The sequence below is a fragment of the Heterodontus francisci genome, chromosome 14 (genome assembly GCF_036365525.1).
Source record: "Heterodontus francisci isolate sHetFra1 chromosome 14, sHetFra1.hap1, whole genome shotgun sequence".
Classification (NCBI taxonomy): Eukaryota; Metazoa; Chordata; class Chondrichthyes; order Heterodontiformes; family Heterodontidae; genus Heterodontus; species Heterodontus francisci.
In genome coordinates, this window is record NC_090384.1 from 79500011 (window position 1) to 79522217 (window position 22207).

The following is a 22207-nucleotide window of genomic DNA, read 5'->3' on the forward strand; positions in this document are numbered from 1 at the left end:
AATGGGTGCTTGGAGCTCAGGGTCATTGCCCGACAAGTGGACTGCAACACCACACCAAATGGCACGACCAAAAAAGGAAAGAAGGTACCAGCCCTTGGTTTTGCAAGCTGGAACATCAGAACTATGTGTCCTGGCCTTTCGGAAGACCTTACGCAAATCAACGATTCTCGGAAGACCGCCATCATTAACTATGAGCTCAGTAGACTCAATGTGGACCGTATCTCCAACACAGAAGTCCTCGAGGTGGCCAACATCCCCAGCATATACATTCTACTAAGCCAGCAGCGCCTGAGATGGCTTGGCCATGTGAGCCGCATGGAAGATGGCAGGATCCCCAAAGACACATTATACAGCGACCTCATCACTGGTATCAGACCCACCGGCCATGCTTGTCTCCGCTTTAAAGACATCTGCAAACGCGACATGAAGTCCTGTGACATTGATCACAAGTCTTAGGAGTCAGTTGCCAGCGATTGCCAGAGCTGGTGGGCAGCCATAAAGGCGGGGCTAAAGAAAGGTGAGTCGAAGGGACTTAGCAGTTGGCAGGAAAAAAGACAGAAGCGCAAGGAGAGAGCCAACTGCGTAATAGCCCTGTCAACCAATTTTATCTGCAGCACCTGTGGAAGAGTCTGCCACTCTAGAATTGGACTCTATAGCCACTCCAGGCGCTGCTTCACAAACCACTGACCACCTCCAGGCGCTTATCCATTGTCTCTCGAGACAAGGAGGCCAAAGAAGAAGAAGTTATCAAAAACTAAAAAAAGTTTTCCTTGAAGCATTGTGACTGAGAGAAATAACAGTCTAGCTTTTGTTACACATTTCAATTACCAGAAGAGTTCTGCACAAAAGAACTTACATTTATATAATCAATACCTTACATATCCTTAGCATGCCCAAAATGGTTTCAGTTCCAATGAATTACTTTTAAACTTTAGTCAGTGATAAACGTGGACAACCACTTTGTGCACAGCAAGATCCCACATACAGCAAATTAGATAATAACCAAATAGTCTGTTTTGGTGGTATTCAGGGAAGAACTGACCAGGTAACCAGATGCTGCTCATCTTCGAATTGTATGATCTCTTACATCTAGCTAGGCAACCATAGCCTTTAACAATACAGAACTCCTTCAGATCTTCACTGAATTGCAAATCTATATTATGCATTCAAGTTAAAGAGTGGGACTTGAACTCAGAAAGACAACCCAGCAATTGAGCTAAGCTGAAAGAAAGATTTATATCAATCTCAGCAATAACAGAATTGAGGAGCAGAAAGGATACCAGTCTATTTTACTCCTTATAGCAGCTTCGCTTGCACATTTCATCGCTGCCTTCGTGGAGTGTGGAAACTCAAAATTGCAGAGCTATGCATGGAAGCGATAAAAGCACGGCATTTTAATATTTGTGTGAAAAAAAGTTCTAAACATGGATCCTTTTATGAAGATGGCTAGATTATTTTACATGATGCTATAAGATCCGCAGATTTTTTTTTATTTGTTCGTTTCATGGGATGTGGACATCGCGCCCATCCCTAATTGTCCATGAGAAGGTGGTGGTGAGCTGCCTTCTTGAACTGCTGCTGTCCATGTCGGGTAGGTACACCCACAGTGCTGTTAGGAAGGGAGTTCCAGGATTTTGACCCAGCGTCAGTGAAACAATGACGATATAGTTCCAAGTCAGGATGGTGTGTGGCTTGGAGGGGAACTTGCAGGTGGTGGTGTTCCCATGCATCTGCTGCCCTTGTCCTTCGAGGTGGTAGAGGTCAGGGGTTTGGAAGGTGCTGTCAGAGTAGTCTTGATGAGTTGCTGCAGTGCATCTTGTAGATGGTACACACTGCTGCTACTGTGCGTCGGTGGTGGAGGGATGTTTGTGGATGGGATGCCAATCAAGTGGGCTGCTTTGTCCTGGAAGGTGCTGAGCTTCTTGAGTGTTGTTGGAGCTGCAACCATCCAGGCAAGTGGAGAGTACTCCATCAGACTCCTGACTTGTGCCTTGTAGATGGTGGTCAGACTTTGGGGAGTTAGGAGGTGAGTTACTCGCCTCAGGATTCCTAGCCCCTGACCTGCTCTTGTAGCCAAGGTATTTATATGGTTTTTTTTCAGGTTGTTTTTCTTCAGGTTTGCACTTGCTGCTGTTCAATATTCAGTATATTCACACCTAATCTGTACTAATGCTTTGTCTTTCAACATATTGTTTGCCTTTGCTCCGTGACCTTTTGGTCAGCTATGTGGCCTGGTCCAATCTGCACCTTCTCCTTTGTTATCTCTTGCCCAACCCCCACCTCACTTGTTTATAATCTGTGACTTTTCTAATATTTGTCAGTTCGGAAGAAGGGTCGCTGACCCGAAACGTTAACTCTGCTTCTCTTTCCACAGATGCTGCCAGACCTGCTGAGTGATTCCAGCATTTCTTGTTTTTGTTTCAGATTTCCAGCATCCGCAGTATTTTGCTTTTATTTATATGGCTACTCCAGTTCAGTTTCTAGTCAATGGTAACAGTCAATGTTGATAGTGGGGGATTCAGCGATCGTAAGGCCCTTGAATGTCAAGGGAAGATGGTTAGATTTTTTCTTGTTGGAGATGGTCATTGCCTGGCACTTGTGTGGCATGAATGTTACTTGCCACTTATCAGCCCAAGCCTGAATATTGTCCAGGTCTTGCTGCATTTCTACACGGACTGCTTCAGTATCTGAGGAGTCGTGAATGGTGCTGAACATCATGCAATCATCAGCGAACATTCCCACTTCTGACCTTATGATTGAAGGAAGGTCATTGATGAGCAGCTGAAGATGGTTGGGCCTAGGACACTACCCTGAGGAACTCCTGCAGTGATGTCCTGGAGCTGAGATGATTGACTTCCAACAACCAGAACCATCTTCCTTTGTGCTAGACACGATTTCAACCAGCAAAGAGTTTTCCCCCTGATTCCCGTTGACTCCAGCTCTGCAAGGGCTCCTTGATGCCATACTCGGTCAAATGCTGCTTTGATGTCAAGGGCAGTCACTCTCACCTCACCTCTTGAGTTCAGCTCTTTTGTTCATGTTTGAACAAAGGCTGTAATGAGGTCAGGAGCTGAATGGCCCTGGTGGTACCCAAACTGAGCATCACTGAGCAAGTTATTGCTCAGCAAGTTTTGCTTGATAGCACTGTCAATGACACCTTCCATCACTTTACTGGCGATCGAGAGTAGATTCAGATTCAGAGGAGGCCAATCGGCCCATCGTGCTTGTGCCAGCTCATTGTAAGAGTTATCCCATTCTCTTTCCTCTGACAATTTTTTTCTTTTGAATGTATTCAGCTCGACAGCAATTTATTTGTTTTAATAATCATATAGTTTTAATAGTGCCTTTTATCTTAAGATCAGAATACACTGCAATGATTTATCTTCCATATACAACCTTATTCTAATTTGTGAACACAACATTATATCAAGTTTTTACTCAAGATTTTCCTGATAGACTGAGTGAATGCTGGGTGATATAATCTGTTACGAGCTACATAACAGTATAACAGATGAACAGATGACATATTAATCCCCTTTCCTGACATTGCAGCTACTGAATACTCTTAGCAAACTGCAGTAAGTTAATAAGATTCTGCAATCAAAGGCACTTTGTTTACATGATAAGTTTAAACCTATGTTTCACGCACAGGTAAGACACCACATGAAAGATATTTCATTTTAGGAAGTGATGATTTTAGCATTCCCAAAAAGGAATATGCCCATGTCAAAATGAAACACACTAATATTTGATCTGAACTACATTTTGAATTACACTATATTATTTCCTTTTGTATTCAATTAAGTAAAAAGATTGACTAAGTTCTCGTAAAACTAGCCTGGTTTGTTGTAAACCTATTACATATACTGGCAATAGTGGGCATTTTATTGTAAAGGAGCAATTGGCTTGGATGACAGAGCAAGTATTAATATGTTGTAAAAGGTCACATAGCAGCCCAAAGCAGCACCACATATTCTCATACTGCCAACATGATTCTTGCCTCTCATCCATCTCCATGCTCCACTATGTCGCATGCATAGTTGGATAATACTGATCTGATTAAAACACTTGATTATACCTTGTACTTCAATTAACTATGAGCCCCTTATTATAACATAAAATATGCTCAAACACATACCCACATTCATAAATAACTGATTAAAAGCGAAAATTCTGGGTGAGAAGATTTCCTCTGTATGCTATGGAACAACATAAACAGTTTCTGTTTACTGTTTCTAGCAAAACCATTATAAGAGAACAGGTTTACAACTTAATTAGATGTAGCCATCACAGAGAATTATCCTGCTATTTTTACAATGTTACTAACACATCATTTTACACCCATTATGAACAAGTGTAATTGCAGCAAGTTCACATGTTCAGCTCTTTAGCCTGGGGGCAGAGCCATTATAATGACCCAAGAAGAATTTGGGCGCCAGGATCAATAGACAGTTGTAAATGATCGAGGTCCTTGGGGCATAGCACAATTATGCACCCAACATTCCTCAATCTTTTATACCAGGGCTGGAATTTTACGCTGGACGGACGGGAGCCGGCCTCCGACGTAAATGTCGGTGCCGAATCCGCTTCTGCCCAGCCTCGAGATCCGTCCCGTATTTTATGGATCCCCAGACTTTAATTAGCCCGAGGCAGGACTTCCACCCACTTGAGGGAGGAGGTCCCGCCTCAGTGAGCTGCCGGCCAATCAGCGGGCCGATAGCTCTCAGTGTCAGCAGCGCCACTGGGAGCGATGGCCACTGCTGGGACTGCAGCCCAGCCGACCGAGGAGGATACCAAGGAGCCGGGACTGAAGATAAGTTTGGGTTGCCTCACCAGGGGAATCAGTCATGCCCTGGTGAGGCTAGGGTGTGCCCGATTGCCAGGACCCCCCCACCCCAGGGTGCGGAAAGGCCGGCAGCTATAGCTGGGCAGCCTTTCACGTCCCCGGAACACTCGCTTGCCATGGGTAAAAGACCCATGGAGGCGGGCGAGGGCCCTTAAGTGGCTGTTAAGTGGTACCTTAAGGGTCTTGATTGGCCTCGGGCGGGCGGGCCGCTTCTCACCCCCCACCCCCCTGGCAGACCTCCGTAAACTTGGTCGGAGGCGGAATCGGGGCGGTTAGGCCTCCTGGAGCCTGTAGCTCAATTTTACGCCGCCCCCAGGACACCATCCGGCCCGCTGGGGCAGCGTAAAATTCTGGCCCAGGTATTTGCTTTACACCTGATTACGTGTCTCTAGGCACAATGACACAGGGAATTCCACCCCAAGACTTTTCCTACTTCAAACTCTTCCACTTCCACAGCTATAAATATTAATAGTGATTGTGCAATATACACTTTTGAAGTATTTCACCAGATAATAACAATTCATAGGAATTATGATGGCTCATGAAAGCAAGTACTTTGTTATAATCATAAATCAATTTTGATTTCTAGAAATAAACTTGACAAACTTGCTGAGCTGTTCCTCGTAATGATGCACATCTGTGATGCAGACCGGTGGCCTCCACATCATTAGCCATCAATTTGAATTTTTTAAGGATGGACATGTTCTAAACTCTTCACAAGTGCAACAGAAGTGGCTTGTGTTCAAACTTTGCAAACAATATAATATAAGAAAGTGTGTTGCAGAATCCCATCAATGTATAATCTCTTAAAATTGAGTGATTTTTCCCCTAGCAGTATTCTTTTATGATGTTTATGCCTGCAGGTGAGGGAAGTTTCAGCAGCTAAGGCGCATATCCCATTGGAATTTTAATTCATAGCTTTAGTCTCAGAGTGTTCAAGTTGAAACTATAGAATACTGAAGTAACTGATTGACAGTAGTGGTGTTTTAAGAAGTTATGGTAAGTGGAAAAAGATTTATGTTGGAACAGTAACTACCTTGTTTCTAGATTGCAAGCTGTGGACACGATTTACAAAAGAAAAGGAAGAGGGTCTTTGTATCACCCTATGATTAATGTATAATAGACAGCATTTAAGAGAGGTCTGGACAAAGTAACCTGATAAGCTAATACATGGTATTTAATTTTAATATAGGATAGGTTCCCAACCTTCTATTTTGCTGAGGATTTGTGTCCCATGCAGGCCCATCTCTTTCTAAGAAACAATATCTCTACATAGAACAGAGGTTCCCAAACTTTTCTTTTGCTGAGTCTCCCTTTGGAGATTTTCTGTTAAAAGATCATGGCTGGTAGCTGTTACAGCATCTCTGTCCTGAATTGGCGTTTGTACCCAATAAACAGCTATGCTTTGAGCTGTTCAGCTGGAACCTTCAGTTAGAGGTTCAAAAGCTCTACAACCATAAAAATTCCCTACATCAACAGTCATTCTCTAATTACACAGCTCCAGTACAGGTCGCAGAACCTTTACAGTGTATTGGAAAGGACTGCTGGTCAAGCTTTCAGAGAAGAGAAGTAGTTCAGAGGATAGAAAATCATTGGCTATTCCTAGCAGAGCCATTCAGACTAGTTGCCTAGTACAGAGGAGCTATGAAGACAAAAATGTAACTTAAATATGGCAAACTCATATTGTGCAGATGGTAACACAGGCATGAGAGATCGGACTTTGCAGTGCCTGGGAAAATGTGTGGTATCATCCAATATGATGGGAAACAATGCTCAGTGGCTTGGTTCGACTCAGTTTCAGCATGTAATAGTTCAATACTTCTTGAATCCGGACAGACACATAGGCCAGAAATTTACACCCCGAAAAGAGCGGGCTGGTGGTGCAGAGTGGAGGGGAGGAGGGCGTAAAATGGAGTGGGAGGTTGGGGGGGCACTTCCTGACCCGCTCCCACCTCCACTGCAAATTTTCGCGGGGTGGCGGTGGTGAGAAACGGCCCACGCGCCCCAGGCCAATCAAGGCCCTTAAGTGGCCAATTAATTGGCACTCAAGGCCCTCTGCCCGCCGTCACAGGTATTTCATCCTTGGCTGGCAGGTGGCTGAGGCCTCAGAAAGCCCGCCTGATGAAACTAGGCAGCCTTCTTGCTGGCCAGGGTGGGGTCCTCCTGAACGGGTACCCTGTGCCCCATGGAGGGCTGCGCCCGAAGCCCCATTCGCTCCCAACGCACAACATGCTCCCCCCCGCCCCTCTAACCGACCCCCTTACCTCGCTGGGGCCTGACTGATTTTTTAGGGCCTCGCCGGAGACACTTACATTTTTTCCGGGGCCGTCCTTCATCTTCCTCCTGAAGCCGAATGTAGTCCCAGCAGTGGCCACCACTCCCGCTGATTGGCCAGCAGCTCCATTAGGTGGGACTTCCTGCCTCAATGAGGTGGAAGTCCCGCCCAAGACCAATTAAGGGGAGGGTTAAATCCGGTCTGGATCGCCAGGCCCGTGGCGGCGGGTTCGCCATCGACTTTTCGGCCAGTGGGCAGGGCCCCCCCACCTAACGAAAAATTCCGGCCATAGGTGCTATAGGCTGAATGGGCAATTTCCTTGTGAGGGTAGCAGCCTCCCCATCATGCTTTCAATGTTGAATACTGCCTTCTGGTATATGGGATTACCTGCCCTACATTTACTTTGCTGTAACAGCAGCCTTTAAGCTGACAGCTGCTATTTCCTGTGTTTCTGCAGCTGTCGGCTCCCTGCAGTTTCCGCTCTGCTACACTTAAAAGTACAGCTGTCAGTGAGTTGATCCCATATCTGTAGTTGCTGGCCTCTGATTGGCTGGCAGCTCTCCAAGGGTGGGACTTCCGGCAACAGTCCTTGATCCTGACTGGCACAAGATTTGGCAGGCCATCCAGAGAAGAGGCGATGCGGGGATCTCGGCGTCGCTTTATCTGGACATCGAGATCCCCGCCGCCAGAATAAAATCCCGGCCAATGTCTGCTTTTAGAAATCAGCAGGGATTCAAATTTCCTACGCTATACTGAGATCACTCTAGAACACACCTCCTCTGGTTACAAAAGGATGCATCGGTGGCTCTTGTACTTTCTAATGTAAGCCACCTCATCCTCCACACACTCCCACCCGATAACATCCTTGCTCCTCTCCCACCACTATACTATGGATATAAATGTACAACAATGTACTTTCACAAATGTATGTAGAATGGTCCTTTCAAAAATGCAGCTACAGATTCCAGAGCTTAAATCTCTTGCACTGGAAAAAAGACAATATGCCATTTGTGCATTGTGATCTATTGTAATCACAAGATGTTGTAACAACTGGTGTAGGATGAATTACCTCAAACACTGGGGATCGAATTTTCATTCCAGGGTCGCCTGGAACATTTTCGGATCCTGACCCCACACTGTGTCAGCATCAGTGATGCAATGCAATTGTCAAAGTGTCAGCCACTGATTGGCCTGGAGCCGAGTTTGGCACCCAATTAGGGGCATCGGGCACGGGCAGGAGGTGGGAGCTAAGCACGGAGGGATAATTCAAAAGGCAATTGGCAGCCATGACTGGGCTTGCTGTTGCCTTTGAAAATGGATGAGTAGGGAGAGCAGAGTGGTGGTTTAGGCATCTGGCCCCGGGCAGCACCATTTTTTTCTGGTGCCTCCTTTGAGGCCCTGATTGAGGCTGTGGTGGACAGGAGAGCTGTACTCTTCTCTCGGTCTGGAAGAAGAGCTCCAGTGAGCCTGACCAAGCAGGCATGGGTAGAAGTGGCTATGGATGTCAGCAGCCTCACGTTCCTCTCGAGTCCAAACACGCTCTCCTCACAAAATCAAGCCTCTCAGCTCTAGCAATGGCAACCCTGTGGCACTATAAGAGCAACTGAGTTTAAACCTCCCAGTTTATACAACTTTTTCACTCTGCACTAATGGCTCTCCGTTGTGTTTCTGACAGCTATGCTCAGACGTGTCCCAGACCCTCCATGTTCCCCGTGCTTGCCACTTGAAAATTGCTAACTGTCGCTCCCAATTCTCCTAATGAGCTCCACAATGAGCTCAACAAGCAATTAACTGGAGGTGTGCAGGTTGCCGCTTTCCCCCCTCCCACTTCCCTTTGAAAATCGAACCACATCACTGAGGTGTCAGGTACCAGTGGCACCTTCTGAGTGCACAATTTTCCGACCTGCCTGCACCCAAACTCGCCCCCACAGGTGATTGAAAATTCAGCCCTGGGTGCTTGTGGATTCTTTTCATTCCATTCTTTTAGAGGCCTACCTTTTAAATAAGCTCACTGTTTATGACACTACAAATATCTTTGCAGCTTACGTTTTACCAAATAGACTGAGGCACAGCAGTTTGGGATGTATTCATGCAGGGCACTAAGTAATTAGCAAGCAGCTTGGGACTTACTGCCAGTACCCTTCAGAGTCAGCCAACTGAGTACATTGCTGAGTATTTGATTATTCTGAGGGAAACATCAAGGGCTGGATTTTATGTTGCTGCTGCCGAACCGCTCGCTGGATGACTTGGAGGGGGCAGGCGAGCTGTCCCTAGCAACGGTGTCCGGAGCCACTGCGCAGGCGCTGGCGCCATTTTTCAAGGGCTTAGAGCCCTAAATGACAATTTAAATTTTTAAAGGAACAGTGAATTTAAAATTATTCACAATAATTTACAAAATCTTTCCAGCCCCTCCCCCCCCCAACAGCATTACAAGTTATTCCTGCTCTTCCCCCCACCCCAAAATACTTAGCTTGAATTTATGACCTTCCCCCACCCTGCAAAGTTCAGAACCTTTTACCTGTAACCCTTCCCATTACCCCCTAGACCAATCAAGTAAGTATGACCCCGCTCCCACCTCCCGCTCTGATAAACTTCCCTCCTCCCCCCTCCTCACAGGTGGTGTGCCTTGTTTCCCCGGATGGGGATTTGTAGGCACGGCCGTGCCAGCTGCCGGGATAAAGATCGCGGTGGCCCATCAGGAGGCGACGGGAACTTCATTAATGCAGATAAGTAAATTAATCTGAATATTTAAATGACGGTACCGTCGCTGAGCGCTGAGCAGTGGGGGTGGGGTGGCGGGGGGTGCAGAGTGGGGGGGGGGGGGGGCCGCCACAAGGCCTCGCCGCTGCTGGCAAGATCAGGAAGCCAGCATACAAAGGTGGTAATCAAGACTTTGGAACTGGACAAAATGAAGTGGTGCACAAAAAAAACAAACTGAATTGCGTGATGTGATCCTAAAACATTAATAAAGATACTGAAATCCAATGCAACAAAAAAGGAATTTAAACATCCTGAACCAGTGACCTTGATCATTTTTCTCAGTTGTACTTTGCTTTTTTGAGTTGTTTGCTTTTTTTGGAGCTGCGTTAGCTTTTTCTGAAGTTGTTTATCACCTTTTCTCAGCTTTAAATGTTGGCATGCATGTACATGTAAATAACAAAATGCATTAGGAACCATTTAATTACACGGCAACACTCATTGCAGTGTATTTATAGGTTCACTAAATATATGTTAAGGCTAATGAGAGAAAGAAATATCAGGATACATTTCACAACAGACTACCTTTAACTTTACTGAAGAACAGCCTGATTCCCTTGGTTGATTAACTATCACCAGAAAGAGATAGTCAAATAGGCCAACATAAACCCATCTTAAACTTCCCACCTGACATTTTTAACATGAACTATCTGAACATCTAGTTGTTTGACTGATGAGGTCTTGCTAAGTCAATAACATATTTATTGCAGAACTTACACATTGTGCTAAACATTTATTTAAAATTCCAGCAATCCCAAAATATACTTCCCCCATAATTAGTACCTACCTAATTTGCAGTTAATCCCCTCATGCTTTGCAAGAGCCATCAGAAATCCGAAGAATGTCACTCGTTGCACTTTGTGGAGGATCTGCTTAAGGTATGGAGTTGGTGGGTAACTATAAAAAGAAACACGTATTTGTTCTTATCTTTTTCACTTGCATTTAATAAAACATAAAGCACACTCTTTTAAATGCTCAATTTATTTTCAGTGAATATATTATACACTTATGAGGGTAAATACTGAAGAGAAACCTTTGAAAATGTGTTACAATTGCTGAGGAGTTGAACAGTAGATATGACAGAAGATACAGGCAATCATAAAAGAGATTGGATTAACTAACATAGTAGAACACATTGCATAGACCTTTTCCATTTTGCACGATAAGCCCTACCACTGAGAATGGAAGACTTTGCTCTAACAGTGGTCTCTTTTCAGTAGCAAGACTACTAACCAAAGTTTCTGGATTTAGATGCATTACTTGACTCCCAGTTGTGAAAGGAAAGGATATTTCTTCCTGTGAGACTATGAGACCATGCAACTGCTTATTGCAACACTCCAAATGTTCAAAATCATCAGGGGGTTGGACAGAGTAGATAGGGAGAAACTGTTCCCATTGGTGGAAGGGTAGAGAACTAGAGGTCACCAATTTAAAGTGATTGACAAAGAAACTAAAGGCGACATGAGGAAAAACTTTTTTATGCAGCAAATGATTATGATCTGGAATGCACTGCCTGAAAGGGTGGTAATAGCAGATTCAATCATGGTTTTCAAAAGGGAATTGGATTATACCTGAAAGGAAAGAATTGCAGGGCTACAGGGAAAGGGCAGGGAATGAGATTAGCTAAATTGCTCTTGCATAAAACGGGCTTCTCCTGTGCTCTAAGCATTCTATGATTTTATGATAAAAGCATATTTTGAGAGGCCATTAAGGCATTTTTGAACACTCCTGGGATTAGAGGAAATGGGATACGCACACAGAAATCTGTGTGCTTAGGGAAAGGAGATGCCTTTCAGCATCTTTGCTTGAGCAGTAATATAGGAACTGATGGTAAATCCACATAGGGAAACAAATCTCAGGATACTGAAACTCCTGAAATATTCTAAACTTTCTCTGGGTGGATCTTTTACCTTTGAGTTGAACTTTGAAACAACTTAAAGTGTCTGCTGTTCTAATGTCTACCCTAACTAAATGCTGAGCAAGCTCTTGACCTAAACAACATAAACATCAGCATATTAGTAGGATCACATCTTGACAAAGAAGAAATTAATGCCTTTTTGTTTATTGAACTGCCAGCTCATAGAGTGGTTGGATCAGACAAATGACTTGCCTGTACAATGGACTGGAAGTTTTGTGGACAGGTAGGCTTACTGTCCTTAATTCTCATTGATTATTTATCATCTATTTGTCTTGACAAGATATAATGAAAACTGTAAAAGACATGTTTGTTTCCATTGTCAACTGCAGGGAGAAGCTGTTAAAGTGGTTGCCCCGGAGTAGATTGTCTTCCGAAGGTTCACCATGTAAAGTCAAAAACCAAGGCCGGGTGATGGTTATTGATGGGGAAAAGGAGGATCTGCACAAGGTCCATTGGATGCTACAAAAATGGCTACTGCCATCGCACCTAAAAATCTTCCAATAATCTTTCAACCCTTCTTGTAATCAGGATATCAGATTGGTAAACACTACAAAATTGTCTGAAGACAGAATGACTTTCTGCTGGGTTGTCTATAACAACATTGCTAAGAATAATATCTCCTAATAGGGTTTAAGCCATAACGTTTTGTACCTATTTGTAAGCAGGCGGGTAGTTAGGTTACCCATTCCCCATGGTGGAGGTGGGGCTGAGAATAAAAAGCCAGGTTCATTTTGAGATACCTTTTGAGTTATGAATTTGGTGATCTGCCAATTTTCCCTTTGCTTTTTCCTATCCCTGAGAGTATTGTCTGGAGGATACCCAAAGTCAATAGGCACCATTGCTGAAACTGGCCTTGGTGGGAGATCTGAACTGAGGGATTTCTGTTTGAAGGGAGATCCATGTTGCCTCTTGGGATTTGAGGGATTTCAGTGGAAAATGTTGCACTGTGTTAATGTAAAATGTGAGTAGAACTGCAACATTATACATATAAAGATAGTAAGCAGTGTGGTTTGCAAACCACAAGTTAGTGATTACGTTTAGCGGTGTTTTGGATCTCTACTCATTTAAATTGTAAAAATGTCTTCCAGTTTTTGAATTTAGAGGTGGATATTTGGAAATATTTTACTGGAAAAATTCCACCAAAGTATCTTAAGCATCATTCTGCTAAATACAAGTGCATGGCATAGAACGAACTCAGATGTAGTAACAAGGAAGTCCAATGAATAAAGCTATGGCTCACTAATGGTAGATTCAGCAGAAGAAGGTATGATGTTCTGTTACACAGCATGCCTTAACTAAACAGTCATCTTTAGAGAGGATGTAGGCTGCTGCCATTTGACCATTTTCTTTCAAAAGTCTGGAGACACAGACTAAACATTTCCTGTAAGATCACTGTCATTGTTGGAACAGCAGCTGTCCTTTATGTTTCTTGATTATTTGGAATAGTGTAAGATGCAGTCAGTAGTTTATTAACTTTTACTCTGCTGAATAAACAGAAACTTCATATGTTTAGAAAAAAATTGGCATTCTTTAAGATTTAACATGTCTCTGCTTTATGGCTGAATGATTCAATAACCTGCTTAAATTTCTGAGTTCATGCCAGAATCTGTCTGGCACGGATTGAACTTTGGCACAAACTTAGCAATGTAAATCCCGCCAAACTGCAAATTGATTCTGTTTTGATATGAAAATTTATGGTTTTAGCGCTAGGTTTTTTGTTGGTATCAGTTTTGAGGCAGCATAATGTCTTGCTTAAAACAATATCTCAATAAAACTCTGATTTGTACTGATCGAGTTTGTACTGGGTAAACAAAATTGCCGATACTGGTTTCAACAAAACATTACTTTCCGTGAACTCTGTTACAAGGGTTTATGATTTGATGAAAGATAAAGCACAGTGCAATTAAGATAACAACTCATATCTTGTAATCTATTTGCAGAGGGGGTTAAAACAGTGAAGCAGCAAAATCTCTTTGTTTCCTTACATTACTGATCCTTTTCAGACGGCAAACACATTACAGTAAGCATGTGAAAGCTGCAGAGACTGGCACTGGGACATCACGGTGAGAAGGGCATGTGACTGCAAAGATAGTAGAGATACCCCAGTGACTGCACACTCGTCCTTTTAAAGGCAATAGAGACCAGCAGTAAAGATACTTCACAGAGTGTGTGAAAGTGATAGTCAGCGATTATTAAATTGTTTTCAAATTATTTATACAGTGTTACAGTGAAATTTATTTCCCATTCAACCCCCGTTTTACACAGCCCACTTCTCAATCTCAGTTCACAATGGCACCCTTCACATTTCCTGCCAGTTTACACTGAAATTCTACTCCCTCCCAATCAGTTTGTGCTGACACTTTTTTTTCTCTGCTCTGAGGCTGCAGCACGTTGTAAAATTGAATGCTACAGGACTCTAGCTCAGAAAATCCAATCTTCTCACTTGTGAAATGTGTGATTATAAGCAGCTTCTTAGGAAAGTATCTGAGGACCATGTTTTTCTATATTGTTGATCTCCAGTGGAATTACTCATGAATAGAAATATTAAACTAAATGCTAAATAACTCATATACCCTAATTATTTGTATTTTGCTTTGCTGTCTATATCATTTTTTAAAGATCAATTCTTTCTACTCTTAATATTTGGCTTGCACTCCACAGTTTACTTTAGTACTCAGTGTAATTATCCTTTCATGATTCATTCTATTACTTGAAAACATTTACTTATGCAAAATTGTATTTTTTTATATTTCAGAACCTATGCATCACTTTATAAATTATGTAATTATCTCTTAACAGTACAAATTAAATGGCTGAGATTCTAATTAAACAATGTCAGTGTATTTTAAAAATACGCAAGGGAGGGAAAGGAACGAGCAGTAAAGTATGGGTGTATATGGAAACTGGCATGAGGCAAGGCAGTGAATGGCAAAGTCTGGGACTGAAGCAGGGCCAGAATTTGGAGACAGAAAAAGAAAATGATTTGTATTTATATAGTGAAGTCCCAAAATACTTTAAAACTAATAAATTACTTTTTGAAGAATAGTTACTGTCCAAAAGGCAACACAGCAGCCAGTTTGAGCACAGCAAGGTCCCACCAATGGCAATGATCAGTTAGACTGTTTTTTGTGCAATTGTTTGAGAGATAAATTTTGAATGGACATCAGGAGAAATACCTTGCTGTTCTTTGAAAAAGGGTAGTTTATGTCCACCTGACCAAGCAGACAGGGCTTTGGTATAACTCTTATGAAATATGGCACCTCTGATAATGCAGAACACACTTCAGACTCTGAGGCAAGAGTATTGGTGAGCTAAGCTGAAATTATGTTTATAGCTATAGAGAGGAGCTTATATAATGAGTGAAAGTGTATTTCGCACAATCAATAACTTAGAAAATTAATTTTGGAAAAATAACCAGAAAAGTGACAATTTCAGCTGGAAAGCTGCAGTGAAATATAGGGCTGCTGCAGTGTGGAAGGGAGATTGGTCCCAGGTTGGAACATTTCATTGATTTTTGGGAATTATGGTCTTGTTACATGGTTATTTACATCAGTTTCACAGTGCAATTCTGTTCATCCTAGGATCTTAAAAGAGATAGCTAATGAGGTAGTAGATGCATTGGTGTTAATTTTTCAAAATTCACTAGTTTTTGGAAAGGTTCCATCGGACTGGAAAATAGCAAATATAATCCTTCTATTCAAAAAGGGGTGGGGAGCAGAAAACAGGTAACTACAGGCCAGTTAGCTTGACTTCTGTCATGGGGAAGGTGTTAGAATCGATCATTAAGGAGGCCTTATTGGGAACTTAGAAAAACTCAAGGTAATGGGGAATAGTCAGCATGGTTTTGTGAAAGGGAGATCATATTTAACCAATTTATTGGCGTTCTTTGAAGGAGTTACACGTGCCATGGATAAAGAGGAGCCTGTTGACATACTGTACTTGGATTTCCAGAAGGCATTTGACAAGGTGCCATATAAAAGGTTATTGCACAAAGTAGGAGTTCATGGTGTAGTGGGTAACATATTAGCATGGATAGAAGATTGGCTGGCTGGTAGAAAACAGACAGTATGCATAAATGGGTCCTTTTCTGATTGGCAGGATGTGATGAGTGGGGTCCTGCAGGGGTCTGTGCTGGGGCATCAAACTTTTACAATTTATATCAATGACTTAGATGAGGGGAGCGATGGCATGGTAGCTAAATTTGTAGATGACACAAAGATAGGTCGGAAAGTATGTTGTGAAGAGGACATAAGGAGCTTCAGACGATATAGATAGGTTGAGTGAGTGGGCAAAAATCTGGCAGATGGAGGATAATGTGGGAAAATGTGAAGCTGTTCACTTTGGCAGGAAGAATAAAAAAGCAGAGTAAAATGGAGAACGACTGCAGAACTCTGAGGTGCAGAGAGATCTAGGTGTTCCTGCGCATGAGTCACAAAAAGTTAGTATGTAGGTGCAGCTAGTAATAAAAATGGCTAATGGAATGCTATCCTTTATTACTAGAGGAATTGAAAATAAAGGTAAGGATGTTATGCTTCAGTTATAGAGGGCATTGGTGAGGCCACATCTCCAATACTGTGTGCAGTTTTGGTCTCCTTATTTAAGGAAGGATGTGAATGCATTGGAGGTGGTTCAGAGGAGGTTTACGAGATTGATACGTGGAATGAGTGGGTTGTCTTAAGAGGAAAGGTTGGACAGACTGGGCTTGTTTTCACTGGAGTTTGGAAGAGTGAGGGGAGACTTGATTGAAGTATATAAGATCCTGAACGGTCTTGACAAGGTGGATGTGGAAAGGATGTTTCCTCTTGTGGGTGAGTCCAGAACTGGGGGGCACTGTTTTAAAATTAGGGGTTGCCCTTTTAGGACAGAGATGAGGAGAATTTTTTTCTCTCAGAGTTGCGCACCTTTGGAACTCTCTGCCTCAGAAGTTGGTGGAGGCAGGGTCATTGAATAATTTTCAGGCGGGTGTAGATAGATTCTTGTTAGGCAAGAGAATCAAAGGTTATCGGGGTAGATGGGAGTGTGGAATTCAAGACAGAACCAGATCAGCCATGATCTTATTGAATGGTGGAGCAGGATAAAGGGGCCGAATGGCCTACTTCAGCTCCTAATTCATATGTTCATATGTTTGTATATTCATTGCACAAGTATTGTGAAAGATGCCAGCCTGACCAGTGGTCCATGAACATCAGACCTCAGCTAGGTAGGCTGGGCCACAAATAATCAGGAATAATGCAGCACAGTTTAAGGATGTCTATGAGGCACAATGGGATGCAGTGGGCCATACATGAGAGGCAAAAATTATAAGAACAATGGGTAACTTAATGGGTAAGCTTGCAATTTTTTAATATCTGTTTATTCGGTGTGAAATGTTATATATAAGGATCGACAGTTGGTCAGACGAGGAATCACAATGGGTATTTTTTTTTGGAATCCAACTGGAATTAATTTTTTTGGTAGAATGCGATGGGTGAGAAAACTGATGTTAGCAGGAAAAAAATTAAATTAAACCAAATACTGAAACAAAAGGAAGAAGAAAATTGATCGACGGCTGAACAATCATAACCTAAATGACAGACTCAATATACACAAAAAATATTACTTTCAAGATAATGCTTACTGGTGCTTATATCTGTCACAGAGTGTTTCCAAACAGTCATAAAACTGAGATGCATCAACGCCTTCTTGTGTTGCTGTATCGTTAGACAGCAAGCGATGTTGTTGGATTGAGGAAGTTGGCACAATCACAGCGTTTGGATTTTTTCCCATAAGGAGATCTTGGTAAATTATAGCAATGCTTTCAAGAAATTCTGAGGGAAAATGCAAAAGTTTTAAGTCAAAAATGTGCTATATACATAAACATTTTCAAATGAAATGACCTTGATTATAAAATTTCTGAGTACAGTATACTATAGAATCGGATGTTCCTTCTTAAAATACGAAACAACTTGGGCCGGGTGTTTTCCCTCGGTGGACAGGAGCCATCCACCAACTGAAAAGTCAGTGGCGAACCGGCTTCCGCCTGGCCTGGGGATCTGACCCGCATCTTGTGGTTGCCCGGCCTTTAATTTTCCTGCTAACATCAGCGCCACCAGGAGCGGTGGCCACTGCTGGGACTGCAGCCTCGCTTCACAAAGAAGATGTTGGGGAGCCCTGGAACCAAGGTATGTTTTTGTTGCCTCGCCAGGGGTGATCATTCGGGTCCCGGCAAAGCAAGGGTGGTCAGTTGGGGGAACGAGGGGACGTGTTCGATGTTGGAGGCGGTTGGGACAGTGGGGGTGGCCCTCTGTCAGGCATAGGGTGCCCGATCATGAGGGACACCACCCCATCCCCCCAGCTCCCAGGCCATCAGAGAGCTGCCTGCTTTTGTCAGGCAGCTTTTCTCAGAACTGGGCCGCCCGATCAGCCACGGGTAAATTCCCCGTGATGGCGGGCGGAGGCCCTTAAGTGGCCACTTAAGGGTCTTGTTTGGCCTGGGGCAGGCAGGCCGTTTTTTTGCCACCGCTGCCCTGCGTAAAGTGGCAGCAGAGACAACACCAGGTTGGGAAGGGCCCCCTGAGCCTTCTGCTCCATTTTACGCATCCCCCCCACCCCCGCCACCTTCCCGCTGTTGGGGGGGGCGTAAAATGGAGCAGAAGGCTCAGGGGGCCTAGTTTACTGTTTTGAGAGGTAATATAAGACAGACAATACCACAATTTACATATGTAGATACCATCCTCAAAGTGTCACACAAGCAGATTTTTATGTTACATTTATGCCTGAGTGGCCCAAAATCATATTCATCACAGTAAATCATAACTGTACAGTAAGAGAACCTACCAATGAACGAATCACATCCCAAGAAAACATTAAAAAGTTAGAAAGAAAGACATTCATCTCTACTGGTTTCATCTGACATTGATAACTTCAAAGGGAGAAACAGGGGCTTTACATGCAGCTGCTAAGCTGGAACATCTGGAGCATAATGGACCATTTCCTTCGGTTTATCTCAGGAAAGAAGACAGACCTGCTATTTTACTGTTTGTTTGGACAAACGTCCCTGAATAACAGCAAAAACCTTCATGATTGATCTATTTACAGCATTTCCCCTGTTCACAGTGGTTGAACCGGAATAAGAAAATCATATTTCTGTTTTGGTGAGTTTAATTTTGTGGCCTATAAGGTCAGGCCAATTTGAATACAGTACCACCTTAGCAACAGAGAGTTTTCCTCAAGACAATTCTTTTCTGTGTATAGGTAAAGGACTATCAAGACATAAATATTCCCCTGTTAGTTTCATAATACATTGTGTGTTACATGGTATTACGCTTCTATTGCTATAAAGAAACATACGGCTGAATTTTACGCCACCCCTGTGGGTTGGATAGTGACATGGGGGTGGCATAAAATTGAACGGGAGGCTCCGGGAATCCTACCCGCCCCACTCCCGCCTCCGGTCAACTTTACGGCGGTCGGGCAGGTGAGGGTAAAAGGCCCGCCCACCAGAGGCCATTCAAGGCTCTTAAGTGACCACTTAACGGCCACTTAAGGGCCCTCGCTCGCCTCCACGAGAATTTTACCCATGGCAAGAGGGCATGCTGGGGATAGCTGCCGGCCTTTCCGCGCCCTGGGGAGGGGGGGGCCACAGCAGTCGGGCACAGGGTGCCCGATTGAGGGCCACCCCCGTCTCCCAATCCACCCCCGGGACCCAAGACGCCCCCTTCCCTCCAAACCACTCCAGCCTCACCAGGGAAGCACTGCTCCCCCTGGTGAGGCAAGCCCAACTTACCTCATCTCCAGGCTCCATGGTGTTGGCTGGGCTGCAGTCCCAGCAGTGGCCACTGCTCCCGGTGGCGCTTCTGGGACTAAGAGCAGTTGGCCCGCTGATTGGCCAGCAGCTCACTCAGGCGGGATCTCCTCCCTCAAGTGGGTGGAAGTCCCGCCTTGGGACAATTAAAGCCCGGGGACCTGTAAAATACGGGACAGATCCCCAGGCTAGGTGGAAGCAGGTTTGCCACCGACTTTTATGTCAGTGGCGAATTCCCGTCCGCCTAAGGTAAAATCCAGCCCATAGCCTCTGACTTCACATATGCAACGCATTGGAAGCTCCACTATTATGCACTGAACCTATTGAGAAATAGCTGTTAAACTTAGAAGAATTCTACTAAGTTCTTCTGAGAACTTATTTTTAGTCATTTGATCAATGGAGAACTAGATAATCGTTAGGTTGTCCTCCTGGCTCTCAATACTTTAAAACTATTAAAAGAAAGAACTTGCATTTATTTAGTGCCTTTCATGACCTCAGGATGTCCCAAAGTGCTTTAGAGTCAGTGAAGTACTTTTGAAGTGTAGTCGCTATTGTAAAGTAGGAAACAGCAAGAACACCATAATGATCTGATAATCTGTTTTTAAGGATTTGTTTGAGGGTTAAATGTTGTCCAGGACACCAGGTAGAATTCCCCTGCTTTTCTTCAAAATAGAGCTGCGGGATAGAGAGAGCAGATGGCGCCTCGGTTTAGCATTCACCTGAAAGACGTCACCTCCAAAGGGCAGCACTCCTTCAGTCCTGCACTGAGACTGTCAGCCTAGATTACAGGCTCAAGTTGCTGGAGCGGGGCTTGAACCGATGACCTTTGAATTCAGAAGCAACAGTGCTATCAACAAATGAGCCACGGCTGACACACACATTATTATGATTATTATATCTAAACATGCATGATTATTAGCAAATAATTTCAGTTTAATATTTAGACAGAGTGGGTTTCTTTGCTTCTGGCAGATGACAAATCTCTGAAAAAAAGCATCAAACTATATGGCCTTGACTCCTTTGGATGAGGCTAACCTGGATATCGTGGCATATCAGAATATGGATCTAGGCCTCCCCAATCTCATGTCCAGTACCAACCTGCTCTACCATTTTGTCACCCCTTCTTAATCACTTCCACATTGCCATAAACATAATTATACAAATATGACATACAGTACCTTGCACTGCAAGTTCTGTTTGCAAGTGTATGTAGAACCAGCCTTCATTCTAACATTCATCTCTTTTGTGTCATTGTAGACCCATGAAAATAGCATGTGAGCACTGCCAGTGGCCTAAAGTAAGACAGCAATGTACCAAATCCTATGTTCTTCTCACTGATGTTTATAAACAAGAACACAACTGTGCATGTACAAGAGGATGCAGTTAATGATCTTGAGAATGCAGCATTGGTTAATGCAGACGGCACAGGGAAGGAGCAGACAGTGGTGGTGGCAGAGAAAGAGCAGGTATCTGCTGCACAGCATTTATAATACCTTGGGCTCTCTCTTGGGAACCCTGGTACTACAGAAAAGTTTTATGTCTTATGTTGCTATTTCCATTCCACAGAAAAAGCGATGAATGTGTTGCTACTTGCGAACAAGGCCTCCAACCATAGTTGCTTGATGCATGAACCGAAAGGGATTCCACTCCTTCAATGTGCAGTTGTCGTGTGACCACATGCTGCTTATCATGCAGGTGAATGCCAATTATCCTGGCAGTAATCATGATTCCTTCATTCTGCAGCAGTCCTCTGTGCCAGCTACATATGACCCACCATGCCAAGCCAAAGGTTGGCTACTGGGCACTATCCTCCCACCCTTCCCTGGATCCTGCACACTTGGGCTCAGTGTCTCACCATGTGCAGATCTGTCCTCGATCCTAGCCTTTATATAGGTGCAATGTCAGTATCTGAGCTGATAGCTGTGAGTGTAAGATCAAATGACAGTGTCTGTTCATCTCATTGGCTTCTTCCTCTTCCTTCAGTGTCTGGGAAAGCTCCAGTTCTGAAGTGAAAAAGGAACAAGGGTTGGGTTGTGGTAATTGACGAGGAGAAAGTAAGGAGTGCATACTTACACATCTGCAGCTTCTAAATCAGAAGAGATTGAAGCATGAGGCAAAAGTGGGATGAAAGGAGGAGGATTAGGTATACAGATATTCTCAAAATCAAGTGCCAGTTTCCACGGCCTCAGCAATGCCTCTTCCTGTGATGCCCAACACTGCCTCTTCCATGTGAGTTAAAACATGCAAGTGCACTTGTCCTCCGGTTTTTTACTGCTACCTGCTGTTAAGCACCACCTTCACCTGTAAGAAAGTAGGAAGTGTGTCAGTGACTGTCCTACAATATATTTATGACTGTCATGTTTGAATAGCTGCCAATATGTGTGATCTGTGAATATGAGGATTGCAACAGTGCAAAATGTGTGCGAGTGAGATAAAGCATATGAATTGTAGGGTTATGTATTGACTGATAGAGATTGTTGGTAGGTGTGTGATGGGGGTGTAGAAAATTGATCAGTGCATGGGGCTAGTTGTGCAGCTGGTAAGAAATGCCATTTGAAAATGAACTCACTGACCTTGACAACTCGTGTCAGATTGTTAAACTTCTTCCTGCACTGCGTCCATGTTCCT

At 43.6% G+C, this 22207-nt stretch overlaps 1 protein-coding gene across 1 annotated transcript in view; it reads right to left on the reverse strand.

Annotated features, from left to right (window-relative positions):
* Positions 1 to 22207, reverse strand: part of cstpp1 (centriolar satellite-associated tubulin polyglutamylase complex regulator 1) — a 458657-nt gene that overhangs the window by 19155 nt on the left and 417295 nt on the right. Inside the window, exons 6-7 of the mRNA XM_068046902.1 lie at positions 17414 to 17603; positions 10666 to 10775 (exon numbers count right to left, since the gene is read on the reverse strand). Coding sequence (XP_067903003.1) covers positions 10666 to 10775; positions 17414 to 17603 — 300 coding nt within the window. The remainder of the gene's footprint in view (positions 1 to 10665; positions 10776 to 17413; positions 17604 to 22207) is intronic.